General features: G+C 58.4%; 5 protein-coding genes across 5 annotated transcripts; all 5 read left to right on the plus strand.

Moving 5' to 3' along the window:
* Positions 1–1174: 1174 nt before the first annotated feature.
* ABB37_05612 (putative mitochondrial putative multi-pass transmembrane protein) lies at positions 1175–3790 on the plus strand (the record flags this gene model as incomplete). Its single annotated transcript, XM_015803701.1, has 1 exon — positions 1175–3790. One exon carries the CDS (start codon positions 1175–1177, stop codon positions 3788–3790), a length of 2616 nt encoding a protein of 871 aa, XP_015657526.1.
* Positions 3791–4243: 453 nt separating this feature from the next.
* Positions 4244–5617, plus strand: ABB37_05613 (putative mitochondrial hypothetical protein; the record flags this gene model as incomplete). Its single annotated transcript, XM_015803702.1, has 1 exon — positions 4244–5617. Exon 1 carries the CDS (start codon positions 4511–4513, stop codon positions 5615–5617), a length of 1107 nt encoding a protein of 368 aa, XP_015657527.1. The 5' UTR covers positions 4244–4510.
* A 464-nt stretch (positions 5618–6081) lies between these two features.
* ABB37_05614 (putative mitochondrial mitochondrial translocase subunit) lies at positions 6082–6437 on the plus strand (the record flags this gene model as incomplete). Its single annotated transcript, XM_015803703.1, has 1 exon — positions 6082–6437. Exon 1 carries the CDS (start codon positions 6180–6182, stop codon positions 6435–6437), a length of 258 nt encoding a protein of 85 aa, XP_015657528.1. The 5' UTR covers positions 6082–6179.
* A 603-nt stretch (positions 6438–7040) lies between these two features.
* Positions 7041–8796, plus strand: ABB37_05615 (putative signal recognition particle; the record flags this gene model as incomplete). The annotated part of the gene is made up of 1 exon (XM_015803704.1): positions 7041–8796. The coding sequence occupies exon 1, from the start codon at positions 7231–7233 to the stop codon at positions 8794–8796; it is 1566 nt and encodes a 521-aa protein (XP_015657529.1). The 5' UTR covers positions 7041–7230.
* Positions 8797–9585: 789 nt separating this feature from the next.
* ABB37_05616 (hypothetical protein) lies at positions 9586–13644 on the plus strand (the record flags this gene model as incomplete). Its single annotated transcript, XM_015803705.1, has 1 exon — positions 9586–13644. The coding sequence occupies exon 1, from the start codon at positions 9994–9996 to the stop codon at positions 13642–13644; it is 3651 nt and encodes a 1216-aa protein (XP_015657530.1). The 5' UTR covers positions 9586–9993.
* Positions 13645–13867: the final 223 nt, after the last annotated feature.

The following is a 13867-nucleotide window of genomic DNA, read 5'->3' on the forward strand; positions in this document are numbered from 1 at the left end:
GTGCGTGTGCATGTAGAAGTTTTGTGTTGGCGCAGTTCACTACGCATGGATGTTTTGTTTTCTTGCTCTTGGTGCCACCACCACCACAGTGCATAGTGCGCCAAAGCTCGTTTCATAGACGAACAGCAACGCCTGTGCACTTCCTCAAAGAAAAAGAGAACAAAGACACGGTGAGAAAAGAGGAGAGGGAACTCCCGTCTTCTATTTGTCGCTGCATCCTCTTGTACTTTCCCTATGTAGTCCTTTTCATGAAGAAAAAGACAAGAAGAGGTCGAGCAGTTCAAACTGTTTTCGACTGCCACCTTCTTGTCCAGTATTAGAGCAGCGGAAAGTGTGGAAGCTGTAATGCTTATTCTTTTAAGCCTTCTCACTCTTTTGCTCCCTTTCCTTTTGTGTCTCTGTGTGATGGCGACAGCGGATTTCATCTCAAGGAAGGGCAGGTGGGCAGTCCCACCACTCGACACAGATTTATCTCCTCTTTGTTTTTTTGTTTTTTTTTTCCTCAGCTGCTTACTTTATTTCGAGCCATTTCCAGTCGAAGGTGTCAGCCTCCTTTCACCAGTGTATACACAGACGTGCTGGGTGGTTGTTCCTGCATCCACACCTCGCTATCAGCGAAGGTTCTTTTTATCTTCTCCTTGGGAATCTATTCTGTTACTAGATCATTTTCACATTGTCACTGTACAATTCGTATTCTTCATCTAGATTCACACGCATGGCTCCGAAGCGTGCTCCTCTGACCAGTCGATCAAAAGCGGAGTCGGTGGGTGCGTCCACCCCACTCAAAGCGGAAGCCGCCCCACGCGCCCCGCCCACTGCGGCCCCGCCAGCACCGCCAAATGCAGCCTTCAAGACTGCTTCCTCCGTCGAAGACACAAGGGCAGTCGAGAGCACGCCCCAATCCTCAGAAACCGCCACTACAGCAGCGGGAGAACCGCCCAGAAGGCGAGAAGGAGTCTCCCATGGGGTGCCCTCTTCTTTCCCTCCTCCTCCTCTAGCAACCACCGCGACTACAACGACGAGGCACAGCCGACGTCTACCGCGTCCCTCACGCCATGCCAGCGGCAACAGCGCGGAGGACCTACAGCGCAGTGCCGCCGTCCTCACTGCCTCGCGAAGCGATCGGTACCGTCAAAACTGGCTGCAGGTGGTGCTGGGGGCCACATCCGGCATCATGTTCGTCCTTGTTGTCTGCCTCTCCTACGCCCTTTACGTTCTCGTCACGCCGTACTACTACAGCATCACCGGCGGCGTGCTGCTGTCCATCGTCACGCACCCACAGGGTCGGTTGCGCTCCGTCTTGTACATGGGCACGGCGGTAGACCGCATGCGACACGTGCAGCAGCAGTGGGCCGTGCGAGGGCGTCTGGCCGGTGTCGTCGGGTCGTGGATGTCGCTGCGCCACTTCGCTTCATTTGTGGTAATGCAGATGACTTTCCTTCTGGGCCTCAACAAGATTCGTGTGGCGACCAACTCGGTGTTGCTCGGCCACGGCAGCGGTGCAGCGTGCTTTTCGGAGTGCGGTCGCGCGCAGGAGATGGCGTCGGCAACCGGGAGGGCCGCACGGAAAGCCCCAAAAGAGGCGGAAAGAGCCGGCGAGTCGAGAGCGAGTTCGCCGAAGCCCGGCGTCCTACAAGATGCGGCGCACTGGAAGGATGCCACGGCCACCCTTCATGCAACAAACAACGGAACAACAGGACCGGTCTCCGCATCACCCAACAATGAGAGAGGTAGCAGCGGTGGCAGCACCTCCAGCAGCGCTGAAGGCTCCCCTGAAAGTCGCTCGCAGACGCTTCGCTTCCCCGCTAAGGCGCCACAGATGCCGTCTCCTTCCGATGATTCGATTCGGTTGTCCCCTGCGGCGGCAGCAGTGCCCGATCACCGACGCCTTGTCGCCACCGCGCGCGGGCGACGCGTGCTACGGTATCTGACCATTGCCATTCTCGTCATCCTCGCCCACCTCCTTGTCGGGGTCTTTTACTTTGTTCTGCTGCATCTCGTCTTGGGCGTCGTGTTTGCGCTCGCTGTCCCTCTCCTGTCGGCCAACTCGTTTGTGCGCTCGATGGGGCGGCTCTGGCGCGTCGCCATCGTGCTGTTCTTTATCGTCGGGCTGACGCTGAACTTGACGGCGGACGTGCTGTCGATCAGTCATGCGGTGCGGCGGACAACGTCGGCTGTCGTGCGAAGCGGCGGCGGCGGTGGTGGTGGCGGCCTTGCAGGGATGGAGTTGGATGCCTTCACCGATGTCAAAACACAAGACATAGACTCCGTTCCATCGAGTCACTATCCAGACTCGACAGACGCAACTACCGCCACCACTACTAGTATTTTTGGCATAGTGAAGGAGGAGGAAGAAGCCATGGATGAGAACGATGTGGACATCTTTGCGCTGCTACGACAGCACCGCGGCATGCTGGAGTCACTCGTGGTGAAGCAAGTCCAGACGTTAGTCGTGCAGGAGCTGGCCGACATGTTCAGCAACGGCAACGTGTCGGAGATGCTGGGCACGTTGATGCGCGTGCTGCCGCCGCAGCTGCAGGCGGTGGTACAGCAAGACGCCGCCGAAAGCAGCAGCGGGGGTGGGTCTGCGCCGGCCCTGGTGAAGCCCGGTAGCACGAAGAGCTCCTTAGATTCGTCGTCGTCATCGACAAAGAGCCCACACTCACTGACCTTTTCATGGGCCAATCTACGAGCGTTGGGCTCCGTCGACTCTCTCAAGTCACTTCTTCACGCCTCATTGTCGAACGCATCCGCGGCGAACAACAGCCGTGGCACCAATAGTAGCAGCCGCAATAGAGGAACTACACGTGCCTCTTCGAACGGCTCCGCTGCTGGGGCGGGGGCAGCGGCGACGGGAGAGGAGACGGTGCATATTGACTGGATTACGGTATTCCGCCTCCTCGCCGCTGCCCTGCTCCCCTACGTCGAATACGCCGTGCGTCTTGTTGCTCGACTTGCATCGAACCTGCTGGAGCTGTTCGACAGCGTCTACGCGCTGATGCTCTTCGTGTTCTTCTACCGCTACCTCACACAACTGGAGCACACGGTGTTGTACTACGGCATCGCGAAGGTGCTCTGCGTAATTCAACCGGACGTCGGCGACCTCCACGCGCGCAACATCGAGCACGACATCACCGTGTCCTTCATCACGCTGCTGCAGTCCTTTTGGCATCTCACGTGGTTCCACTTCTGCGTAACCTTCTGCGCCTTTAAGCTGTGGGGCTTCCCAACGCCTTTCCTGCTGGGGCTCGTGTCCGTCGTGCTGGCGCTCTTCCCGCTGGTGCCGAAGTGGTTGAGCCCGTGCTCGATCGCCTTCGCGTACATGGTGATCCAACTCATCTCCCTCACCACCGCCGAGGAGCGAGAAGGCAGTCCGCTGCTCGCCTTTCCCGGTGGACACGACTGGACAGCGGCGCTCCTGCTCGGTAAGCCGTACCTGCTCTTTTACGCACGCACGCTCAGCTTTGGGGTGGCCGTGCTGCTGGAGTGCGGAGACGAGTGGCTGCTGTGCGTCTCTCGCGGTCTTCGCGGCGGCTTCGTCACGGATGCCGCTGGCAAAGGTCGCGAGCAGCTGCAGCCCTTCGTCGTCGGCACCTCCCTCGTCCTCGGCTTTGTGGCCTACGGGATCCGTGGCATCGTCTTCGGTCCGTTGACGGTGATCGTGGCGCGTGTGCTGTACGATAACTGGGATATTATGTTGTTGGACCGCGAGAATGGCGGTGCGCCATCGTCGCCGCCGCCGATGCCCTCGCTGCTCGTCGAGGAGGAAGACGAGGAGGAAGAGCAATGAGGCAAAGAGACGGGTGTGGAGGGGTTTAAGAAAGTGTGTTCTTCTATTCTTTAAAAAAAAAAAGAGAGAGAATACGAACGGTAGTGTTGAGTGCGTTTGTGGATGTGCAACTTCACAGCGCCCAGCAGACGTGTTTGACGGCGCCTTGTGGTGCAGATTGCGTGGCACCGTACGCTTCACAGCAATGGAAATGCATTGAAACAAGCAGAAGCAGGAGAGGAATGTTTTTTTGCCCGCAGACGTTGCGGATACGCTTTCTCCAAAGAGAAGTTCAGAAACACTTTTATACTGCTTTGTGGTGTGGTAGGGGCAGCTCGCGTTAGGGACGCGTGGTGGTGACGGTGTAGCTGCTCACGTATGTACCTAGCTAGCATCGCCGCGCCACGTCGTTCTTCTTGACCCTTCTGCTAACCTCTGCCTCTCTCTCCCACTCTCTATCGCTCAATGGACCTCAGTCCTTCTTTTCTTTCTTCTTCGCGCATTTCGTAAAGGCGAAGGACCGTCTTCACAGAAGGAAAACAACGAAATGTGAGCTTCGCACAAAGCTGTTGTACAACGCCGCCCGCGTCCACCATCAGAGCTCTTTTACGCAGTCCGGCAGCCCCCTTTCCTTCACCTGCTCAGCCACCGCTTCGACCTCAACGATCGTCGTATCCCATTGCAAAAAGGGACCAAATATATATATATATATATATATATACGCCACGTTGAATGTCTCCCATGCCGTCGTTGTCGCTGGCGTCGGCGTGGTGGCGTCAGCACGGCCTGCAGGAGCGGGTGCGCCTCTTCCGCGCATCCCGTCAGCCAACGCCGCCGCACCGTGCTTTACCCCCCAACATCAATAACAACGGTTGTTCACGGACCCAATACTGTCGTCAGGCCGCGACTACGACCGCCCAATCGTCCCTTTCTTCCTCGTCTGAGTCAAGAACAACTTCAACGCCAACCGACACGCTGGCGAGCCCGCCCGTGCTTCTCATGAGCGCGTGTTTGTTGGGTTTCCCTGTCACGTACAGGGGAGCCGACGTGCGCCTCCCTGCCACGCTGCGACCCACGCCACTTTTGTTTCTCACGGAGGTGCTGTGGAGGGAGTTGGGCCTCGTGTGCTGTGTTCCGGTGTGCCCGGAGATGGAGTGGCTGGGCCTGTCCGCACCGCGGCCACCGCTGCGGCTTGTGCGCGATGAGACGGAATGCAAAAAGGCAGGCGCTACGAACGCCCAGGAAAACGAGCGCTGCCGCGTTGTGGATGCCGTCTCGCCTGACCGCGTCTTCCTGTCTTATCACCCCTTCACAGACGAGCTGCCTTCCGCTGTGGTAGCAGCCCTCGGCGCGCCGCTACACGCAATTGATGGAGTGGTGCTGAAAGCGCGCTCCCCCAGCTGTGGTGTACACGACGCGCGTCTGTACTCGCGAGAGGCGGCGACCGCGCGGGCCGCCTCGTGCGCCGCGTGTTCCAACTCACGCCTTCCAAGTGCACGACCCTCGCAACGCCCCACCGCTGCATCGGCCTCCACGTCCTACGCGCATGTGGACGGCTTCTTTGCGATGCTCCTGCGCAACTCTTTGTGTTCTTCCTGCGGCGAAAAACGTGGTGGTCACGCACACGGAGCGCCCATATCGCTCCCTGTCATCACAAGCGATCGCTTACTCTCGCGGTTTTACGCAGCGGACGACGCCACATCGCCTTCCTCTTCTTCCTCGGGTTTGCCGCTAAATGGGGGCTGCGGTGCAAACGGCGAAGTGGGCCTCGCGCACACGTCGTTGGACGCTTTTGTGGAATCTGCGCTGAGACATCGCGAAGGGCGACTCGCCCGACGTCACACGTGAACGCGTGGAAGGACGAGAAGAATGGGTGTGCCGATCGTTGTTGTGGTGGTTTTTTTGCTGGATGCGGGCGAGTTCATCAAGTGGTCGATCTGTGGCGCCTTTGGCGTGTAAAACTGTGTGTTTTTTCTCCTCTCTGCTTCTGTCTTCTTAATAGCAACTCTCTTTTTTTTTTAAAGTAATACTTGATGACATATGAGCATATTCGTTTGGAGCCGCTGTGTGCATGCAACGACTTCTGGTGATTCCAACGTACAAGGAAAAGAAAGAAAAAGAAGAAGGAGATGAGGACTACTGCGAGAAAACTTGCGCTCCTTCAGACATGTCGGATGCAACGCACACGTGGGGCGGTCTCCTCGCCGTGTACGCACCCCTTTCGTTTTTCTCTTCTCGGTTTATTCTCCTCTGTATGATTCTTACTCTACTCTCCCGCACCCCGCTTTTTCCCTCTCCTTTTTTTGCCAAAAAGTAGGTACCTACCTGTTGTTTTTCTTGAGAGGCAGAACTCCTCAGAGGGACACACCGCTGCACACGTACTTGGCCCCTTCGGTATTCGAGCTACACCATGAATGTTGGTCAGCCACCGAAGCGCAAGAGCTCCTTCAATGAAGAGTTCGATGTTATGCAGGCCATCCAAGAGGATCGCATGGCCTTCCACGCCAGCATTAACTGCCACGAGCGGTGTGTGAGCAATTACTACTTCAACAACTTTTACTGGAGGGAGAAGACGTGCATGCAAAACTGTCTAGATAAGATCAATCAAGCTACGGTCATCACCAACATCAACTACGGCAAGTTCGAAGACGTTGAATCGAAGAAGTAACAAGTGGATAAATTCAGAGCTGTTGAGGCTGTCAGAGCCATGAGTGTTTTTGTTGTTGCTGTTGTTTCTTCTGAACACGCACTCGCTGGAGTGAATGAAACTAATGTCTTATTTTGAGATATTGTTGTTGCTTATCGGTTGTCTCTGATCACACACACACGTGCCGTCTGTCGCACATTTCTTTTCTCTCCTTATGTTTGGACGTAACTCGTTATCTAAGTCTCAAGTCAATTCCAGACGGAGAGAAATTCGTTTTACGAGGGCCGATTATTGCTGGTAACTTCGCAGCGGTAACGGAGAAACACTGTTAGTGGTTTTTTTTACCCCGTATGTGAGCAAACTCCATGGATTTCTAAACGCGTATGTGTTTAGCTTTACTGGGTGCGCCGTAACTCCCATCATACCAGTTTTATCTCATGTACGTGCTATGTGTGTTTCCTCGATGTCCCGTTACCGGTGTGTTCCTACTGCTCTCCCTTTGCCCTCTTCCTTCTTGCTGCGACGCGCTTCACTGCGTCACCCGTAAAACGATCGCCTACGTCACACACACACACACACACACACACACACACACATACACGCACACATACATTTACACACGGCAGCTACTTATTCTCCTCTACGTCGCTTACGAAGGAGGCAGTCGTACTTCCAACTACGCCTTCCTTCCAACAATCGAGCGCGGGGAAGTGGGAAATACGTTCATCCATCGATACATATCTCCCGTACAAGCCACTCTCTCACAGACCCTTAAAGCGGAAAAGAAGAAGTTTTAAAAAAGAAAAAAAGAAAGATGGTCTTGGCGGAACTTGGACAGAAAATTGGACAGGCGATCTCGCGCATGTCCGCGAAGTCGGTCCTGGGCGAGGACGACGTCAAGGAGCTCCTGAACGAGATCGCCCGTGCGCTGCTGCAGGCGGATGTGAACATCAACATCGTCAAGAAACTGCAGGTGAGCATCAAAACAGAACTGGCGCTCGCCGAGGAGGGCGCCGGGCTCAACAAGCGTAAAATTCTGCAGAACGCCGTCTTCAGCGGCCTCAAGCGCATCCTGGACCCCGGCGTCAAGCCGTTTATGCCGGTGAAAGGAAAGCAGAACGTGGTGATGTTTGTGGGCCTGCAGGGCTCCGGCAAGACGACCTCCTGCACCAAGTACGCCGCGTACTTCCAACGTAAAGGCTTCAAGACGGCTCTCGTGTGCGCGGACACCTTCCGGGCCGGTGCGTACGATCAGCTTCGCCAGAACGCGACCAAGGCGAAGGTGCGCTTCTACGGCTCGCTGACCGAGGCCGACCCCGTCACCATCGCCAAGGAGGGCGTCGCGGAGCTCAAAAAGGAGAAGTACGACCTCATCATCGTCGACACCAGCGGCCGGCACAAGCAGGAGTCGGCGCTTTTTGAGGAGATGAAGCAGGTCGAGGTGGCGGTGAAGCCGAACGACATCGTGTTTGTGATGTCCGCCACGGATGGCCAGGCCGTGGAGGAGCAGGCGCGGAACTTTAAGGAAATGGTCGCCGTCGGCTCCGTCATCGTCACGAAGCTGGATTGCCAAACCAAAGGCGGCGGTGCCCTCTCTGCTGTGGCGGCTACGCACAGCCCAATCGTCTTCATCGGTACAGGGGAGCATTTCGACGACTTCGATCTCTTTCAGCCGGAGCGCTTCGTACAGAAGATGCTGGGGATGGGTGACATCGGCGGGCTGATGGACACGATGCGGGACGCCAACATTGAGGGCAACGAGGAGCTGTACAAGCGCCTGCAGGACGGCCAGTTCACGATGCGCGACATGTACGAGCATCTGCAGAACGTCCTGAAGATGGGCTCCGTGGGGAAGATTATGGAGATGTTGCCTGGGATGTCGGGTCTGGCGGGCACCGCCGGCCAGCAAGGCGACATTGCCCTGAAAGGCTTCATTCACATGCTGGACAGCATGACCGCGGCGGAGTTGGATGAGGCAAAGGTGAAGAAGATGATGACGCCGTCCCGCATGCACCGCATTGCCCGCGGCAGCGGCCACTCCGTCATTGAGGTGCAAAACTTGATTCTCAGCTACACCAAATTTGAGGAGATTGTGAAGAAGATGGGTAAGATGAACTTCAAGGCAATGACGCAGGACCCGACCGGACTGGCCTCCGGCCGCATGGGGCAGCAGCAGATGGGGCAACTGGCGAAGTTGCTGAACCCGAACATGCTGCGTCAGCTCGGCGGCATGGGCGGGCTGCAGGGCATGATGAAGCAGATGCAGCAGGGCATGGGTGGTGGGCCGGGGGGCGGGATGCCGGGGGGGATGCCGGACATGTCGGCAATGGCCAACATGATGCAGATGATGCAGGGCCAGCAGAGGGGCGGTCGCCGGTAGACGGGAAGGGAAAATACATGGAGTCCTGCGCGAAGGAGGGGGAAAAACTGCTTTTTGAGGGGTGGAGAGGTCTCGCGTTTTTACGTCTGCTTCAAACCTTTTCTGTTCCTCCCTTGATTGGATGCTCTCTAGGAGCGTTGGGGGCAACCCCCACAAGAGAAGTGTCTTGTGCTTTGGCGAGGCAACAAATCCCGGTTCTCGTGTGTGTGTCTCTCCCCCCCCCCCTTCCTCCTTTCGCTGTGTGGGCTGACCCTTTTGCCTGTGTCGCGTGTCTTGCTCTTTTTGTTTCTTCCGTGCGATTTCGTTTAATGCGACGGCAACAAGACGTGCTTCTTCCTTTTTAACGTCGTAGTGACTCTCGGCAACAAAAACCTCCTACTACTTCTCGGCCGTGCAGCGGGGACGCGGCGCGGCGCCACATCTTGGTAGAGTAGCTTCTCTCAACGCGCAACGGCACGCGCAGTGACGCAGTGGTGCACAGTCCCTCGTTGTCGTGGTTAGCAAGTGTGGGGAAAGCGATATGTGGCCTTTTGATAGAAGGTCCAGTAGTGGGCTCTCACGATGCTCCCTCGCTCCGGTTTTTCTATTTCCTCTGCGACAAGGTGGAGAAAAGAAGGGGAGCGGCTTGACACCATTTGCACGGTTCAAAGTATTGTTCTTTGTCCTCACATGCTGTAAGGTACCTGCTACCTGCAACCTTCTCCTCTTCAATCGCTTCTACGTGGCTTCTCCCGTCCGTCCCTTCAATGAAAATATCGGCTCCATTAACTTCATAACTCGCTGACGGGCAGCACTACTGAAGCCTCCATTCTAGAATACTGCGGTCAGTCCACTACGCAGGTACGAACTCTTCGTTGATATTTTTTTCTTCATTATTCTCTTGTAGATAAATAGATCGGCACAAAGAAAGGGAAACTGTCAGGAAGGTACAGCGATATTTGCTCTCTTTCGAGTGTGCCGTCGGCGTAACACGCACACACGCACAGAGACTTTTCTATTTCCGATCTTCTACCGCCTTGTGATTTCAGATCGGCAACGACGCATAGACAGAGAGAACTTCACGGCACACTCAAACAAACAGAACAAAAACTAGACGCACCCGCAGACACGCAAATCAACGAATTGCTTTTTTATTAGACATTAGAAACACACGCACGCACGCACGCACACGCATATATATTCACATATACGTGCAGAATGCCCAGCATCCCGGAGGCCCGCACCCCGGTGAGGAATCCCACCGGGCCCCACCCCGTGCGTCGTCGCCTGCCCCTCCACGGCGGTCCGACTAACGGGGCCTCTCCCACCTCCCGCAGCCGCCCCAACCCGACCACGCCGCCCAGCAGCGCCAAGAAGAAGTCAACGAAGACCACTGTTAAAAAGCAAAAGCACGTGGGGAAGGCTGCCGGAGCGCACCACCTGCCCTCTCCCTCCCTCTCCCCACCGCCGCCGCCGCCGCCACCATCAGCGATTGCGAGTGGGCGTCGCCACACGGACACGGGAGGGCCACTGGCGTTCCTGGACGAGGTCACTCCGACCACCACCACCACCACGACGCCGCTGCGGCCTTCTGAGGTGCTCGACAAGGAACCGCCTCTCCGTGCGCCTGCGCTGCACTCTGCAGAAATGTGCCTGCCGGACGCGCTCACGCCAGCCGTCGCTGAAGCAGTCATGTGGCACGAGCGAAGCAGCAGCGCAGAGGACGCCCCGACACACTCGCCGTGCGCCGACCTTTCCGCCCTGGTGGAGAACTCCACAGCCGGGAAACCGTGCTGGAACATCTGGTCGTCGCTGCGGAAGCCGGATCGTGCGGTGTCGCTTTCCTCCGCCTCATTAGTGTCCCCGGCGCGCGCCTTAGCAGACGTGTACGATGAACACGATGGAGCCGAGGATGTTGTCCGCGGCGACAACAATCGAGCTTCGATGGGGGCAGACGATGGCGCGCACGACGGAGAAGCCTACCGCGTTGAGGAGGTCGGCCACACCCCGGCGCCGCTGCCCGTCACGCCAGAACGTCCGATGCAGGCGCGGTTCTTCCGGTGCTCGAAACCTCACCTGCAGCTGGGCCGCAAGAGCAAGAGCAAGAGCAACAACAATGAGGAGGGCGGGGCGGTCGTTGCCACAACGGTGGAGAAGGGGGCGGTTGAAATGATCGATGAGCCCATCATGCTGCACGTTTGCGACAACGTCTTGCAGGAGAACTCCATCGTCGCCACAACACCACCATCGCCGGGTGAGGACGTGGACGGACGAGGCGAGGAGGCGCAGCCGGTGGTGCATGTTCCACGTGTGCTGGACATGAACACCACGTTGCTCGGTGACGGCGACGACGTCGACGACGACGTCGCTCCGTGTGAGGGCTGCCACGCGGAGTGCAGCCTCTCGCACCCTGAAACTGTCCTCAGCACCGTTGCTGCCGCTGCTGCTGCGTTGACAGCGGAAAATCAGAACGCTTCTGTTTCTGAGGCGGTGCGAGTCAGCCTCGAAGATGGCGCCTCGACGCAAAATGCTGTCCTGACCAGCATAGAAGTGAACTGCGAGTTTCGTCGTGAAAAGCCGGACTCACTGGCGGTTGTGCAGCGCGACGCCAACGCGTCGATGCCGCTGCCGTCCGCACCGTCCGACGCCGCGACGGACGCGGAGGACGGTTGTTTCAGCGACATGTCCGCCTCTGTCTCCCCCAACACCTCCGTCACCGACAGCCGCGCCAGCAGCGAGACGAGCAGCGGTGCGGCGCTGCAGCGAGTGGCCACCGCCGCACCGGTGACCATGCCCCTGCACTCCTCGCGCCCCTCCACCACCACCGGCTACCACCACCACGATAGCCAGGCGTCCCTATCGTCGCTGACCTCGGCGAATACGTCCGGTGTGGAAAAGAAAAAGGAAACGGAGCAGCGGGAGCGCATTTTGCCGTCGCCGGCTCGCACGGATGAATCGGACGGGACCGCGAAGCATGTGTCGATGTCGAGCGGCAGAGGGCAGAACAGCAGCTATGGCTGCACGGAGGGCATGAATAGCCCTGCGAGTTTGAAGACACGCCAGTCCACGCCGCAAATCGAGGAGGAGGAATTCAATGATAGAGAGGCCGCCGGTCGCTGCTCGAACTCCCCCGTCGTTGTCGCCCCGTCGCAGGAGGCCACCGTAAACCCCGCGGAGGTCCTCATCGAAAGCAATCCGCATCCAGCAGCGGTTGTTGTCCCGTTGGACGTCGTGCACGTGCGGATTCAAGGACCCCTGCTCGCGGCGGAGACAGCGGAATGGATGGAGTGCCAGTCACAGGAGGCGCAGTATCGAACACCGCTGGAGCCGACGCGAGCAGAGGCCCGACGCCGCCTGTGGAAGTCCGCGCTGTCCTCGGTAGAGTCGCTCGTGGCGGAGTACCAGGAAAGCCTCTTGGCGACGGTGATGAAGGCCTTTGGCGACGCGTGGCTGCCACCGACGCCCCCAACTGGGCTGCACCACGTGAACTCGGCCGCGCTTCTCAAGCCTCCCTACGCACCTCGCAACAGGGCAAAGACACTCGTGCCGCCCCCGCCGCCGCCCCTTCCTGGGTCTGTGCCGGTGCCTGGACGTGGGTCGGCCTGTACGTTTCCTGTCAAAGGGCTCAATGAGATGCTGGTGATCGAGCAGGAGGTGCGCGAGTCGGAGCTGTCGTTTCTCTTTCAGCTCTACCTGGCCTCCCCGTCCGAGACGGCCCGAGTGGGCCTCATGAAGGAGTTCTTTCGCCACCAGCACCAGCGGCACGTCAACTGGATAAACCACCTGATGTTTGAGGTTCTGTACGTGCGCATGGTCGCAGTGCGGGCGATGCAGATGCTGGAGATGCACGAGCGCCGTCTCACGTGCATGCGGCGCGACGTGGGGATCCGCGACAAAATCGAGCTCTTTGTGCTGCTCGCCCCGCGTCCACGAGCGCCAACGTTGGCCGCCAGCCGCGGCGTCTTCTCGGCCTTCCGCATGGTTCTCCACGCCCTGACCGGGAATAACAGCGGCCAAAGCCGCAGCCGAACAAACGGCAGCGCGAAGAAAGACAGCAGCAACAGCAGTATCCATGCCCCAACAGCGGCTTCTCGACGGCCGCCACCGCCGCCACCGCCGCCACCGGCACTTGCAGCCGCAGCATCATCCTTGCAGCGTTCCTCCCTGCAGACGAAGAAAGGCGACACCGCAACAAGGACGGCGGGTGTGGTGGGCAACCTGGAGCCCCTCTTCGCGACGGAGCGCTGTGGCAGTGGAAAGTACTCCGTACCGGTGGTGTGCGAACTGACCTCTCGGCCGGCCAGCGCGCGCGGTCGTGGTGCGTCGTCGAGTGCGGCGAGCACGGAAGCGGATAAGGACAGCGAAGACGACAACGACGATGACGCGGCGATGCCGACGGTGCGGGAGGTCACGGAGGAGACGGAACCCTTTCGGGAGCCGGTAGACGGGAACCGCGGCGCCCCTCGCCCGCTCAACAAAACCTACTCCGACTACTACAAGATGATCGCCGAGAAGAGCACCCGGCCGTCGCTGTTCAGCGACATCCACCTCCCACTGCTGCGGCGGACAGGCTCGCGCACCTCCGCCGCCGCCTTCCGCCGTGCGTCGAAGGACAAGAGCGATGACGGGGAAGCAAAGACGGAGGACGCGGCGCACGGGGAGAAGGTGGGCAAGCTGGACCGGCTGCTGTCGCGGAAGTCGAGTCGGCCGCCACGGCAGCAGAAAGACAGAGAGTTTTCGGATGGGCGTCTGCGGGCGAGGGAGATCATCGCTGCGAAGCAGCGCACCCGCACCCCACCGCGAACGCCGACGGAGGCCGAATTTGTGGATCTACGCGATGAGGAGGTGCTACGCCGCTTTGTGCGTTAATCCTACCCCTCGATGGTGTTTTCTCTTTTCGTGTCCCTCCACACACACACACACACACATCCTCCCCCTCGGATGCAAGGTGACGCTGCGGAAGAGCGAAGAGCGAAAGCGATGTGAGCACGGCGCGCCGTCGTGCATTAGGGGACTTTTCCCCTTCGCGTCCCGATGCCTGCGCGCACACCTACTGATGTATAGCATATACAGTGAAGGCGGTCGTTGACAT

The sequence above is a fragment of the Leptomonas pyrrhocoris genome (genome assembly GCF_001293395.1).
Source record: "Leptomonas pyrrhocoris isolate H10 chromosome Unknown, whole genome shotgun sequence".
NCBI lineage: Eukaryota > Euglenozoa > Kinetoplastea > Trypanosomatida > Trypanosomatidae > Leptomonas > Leptomonas pyrrhocoris.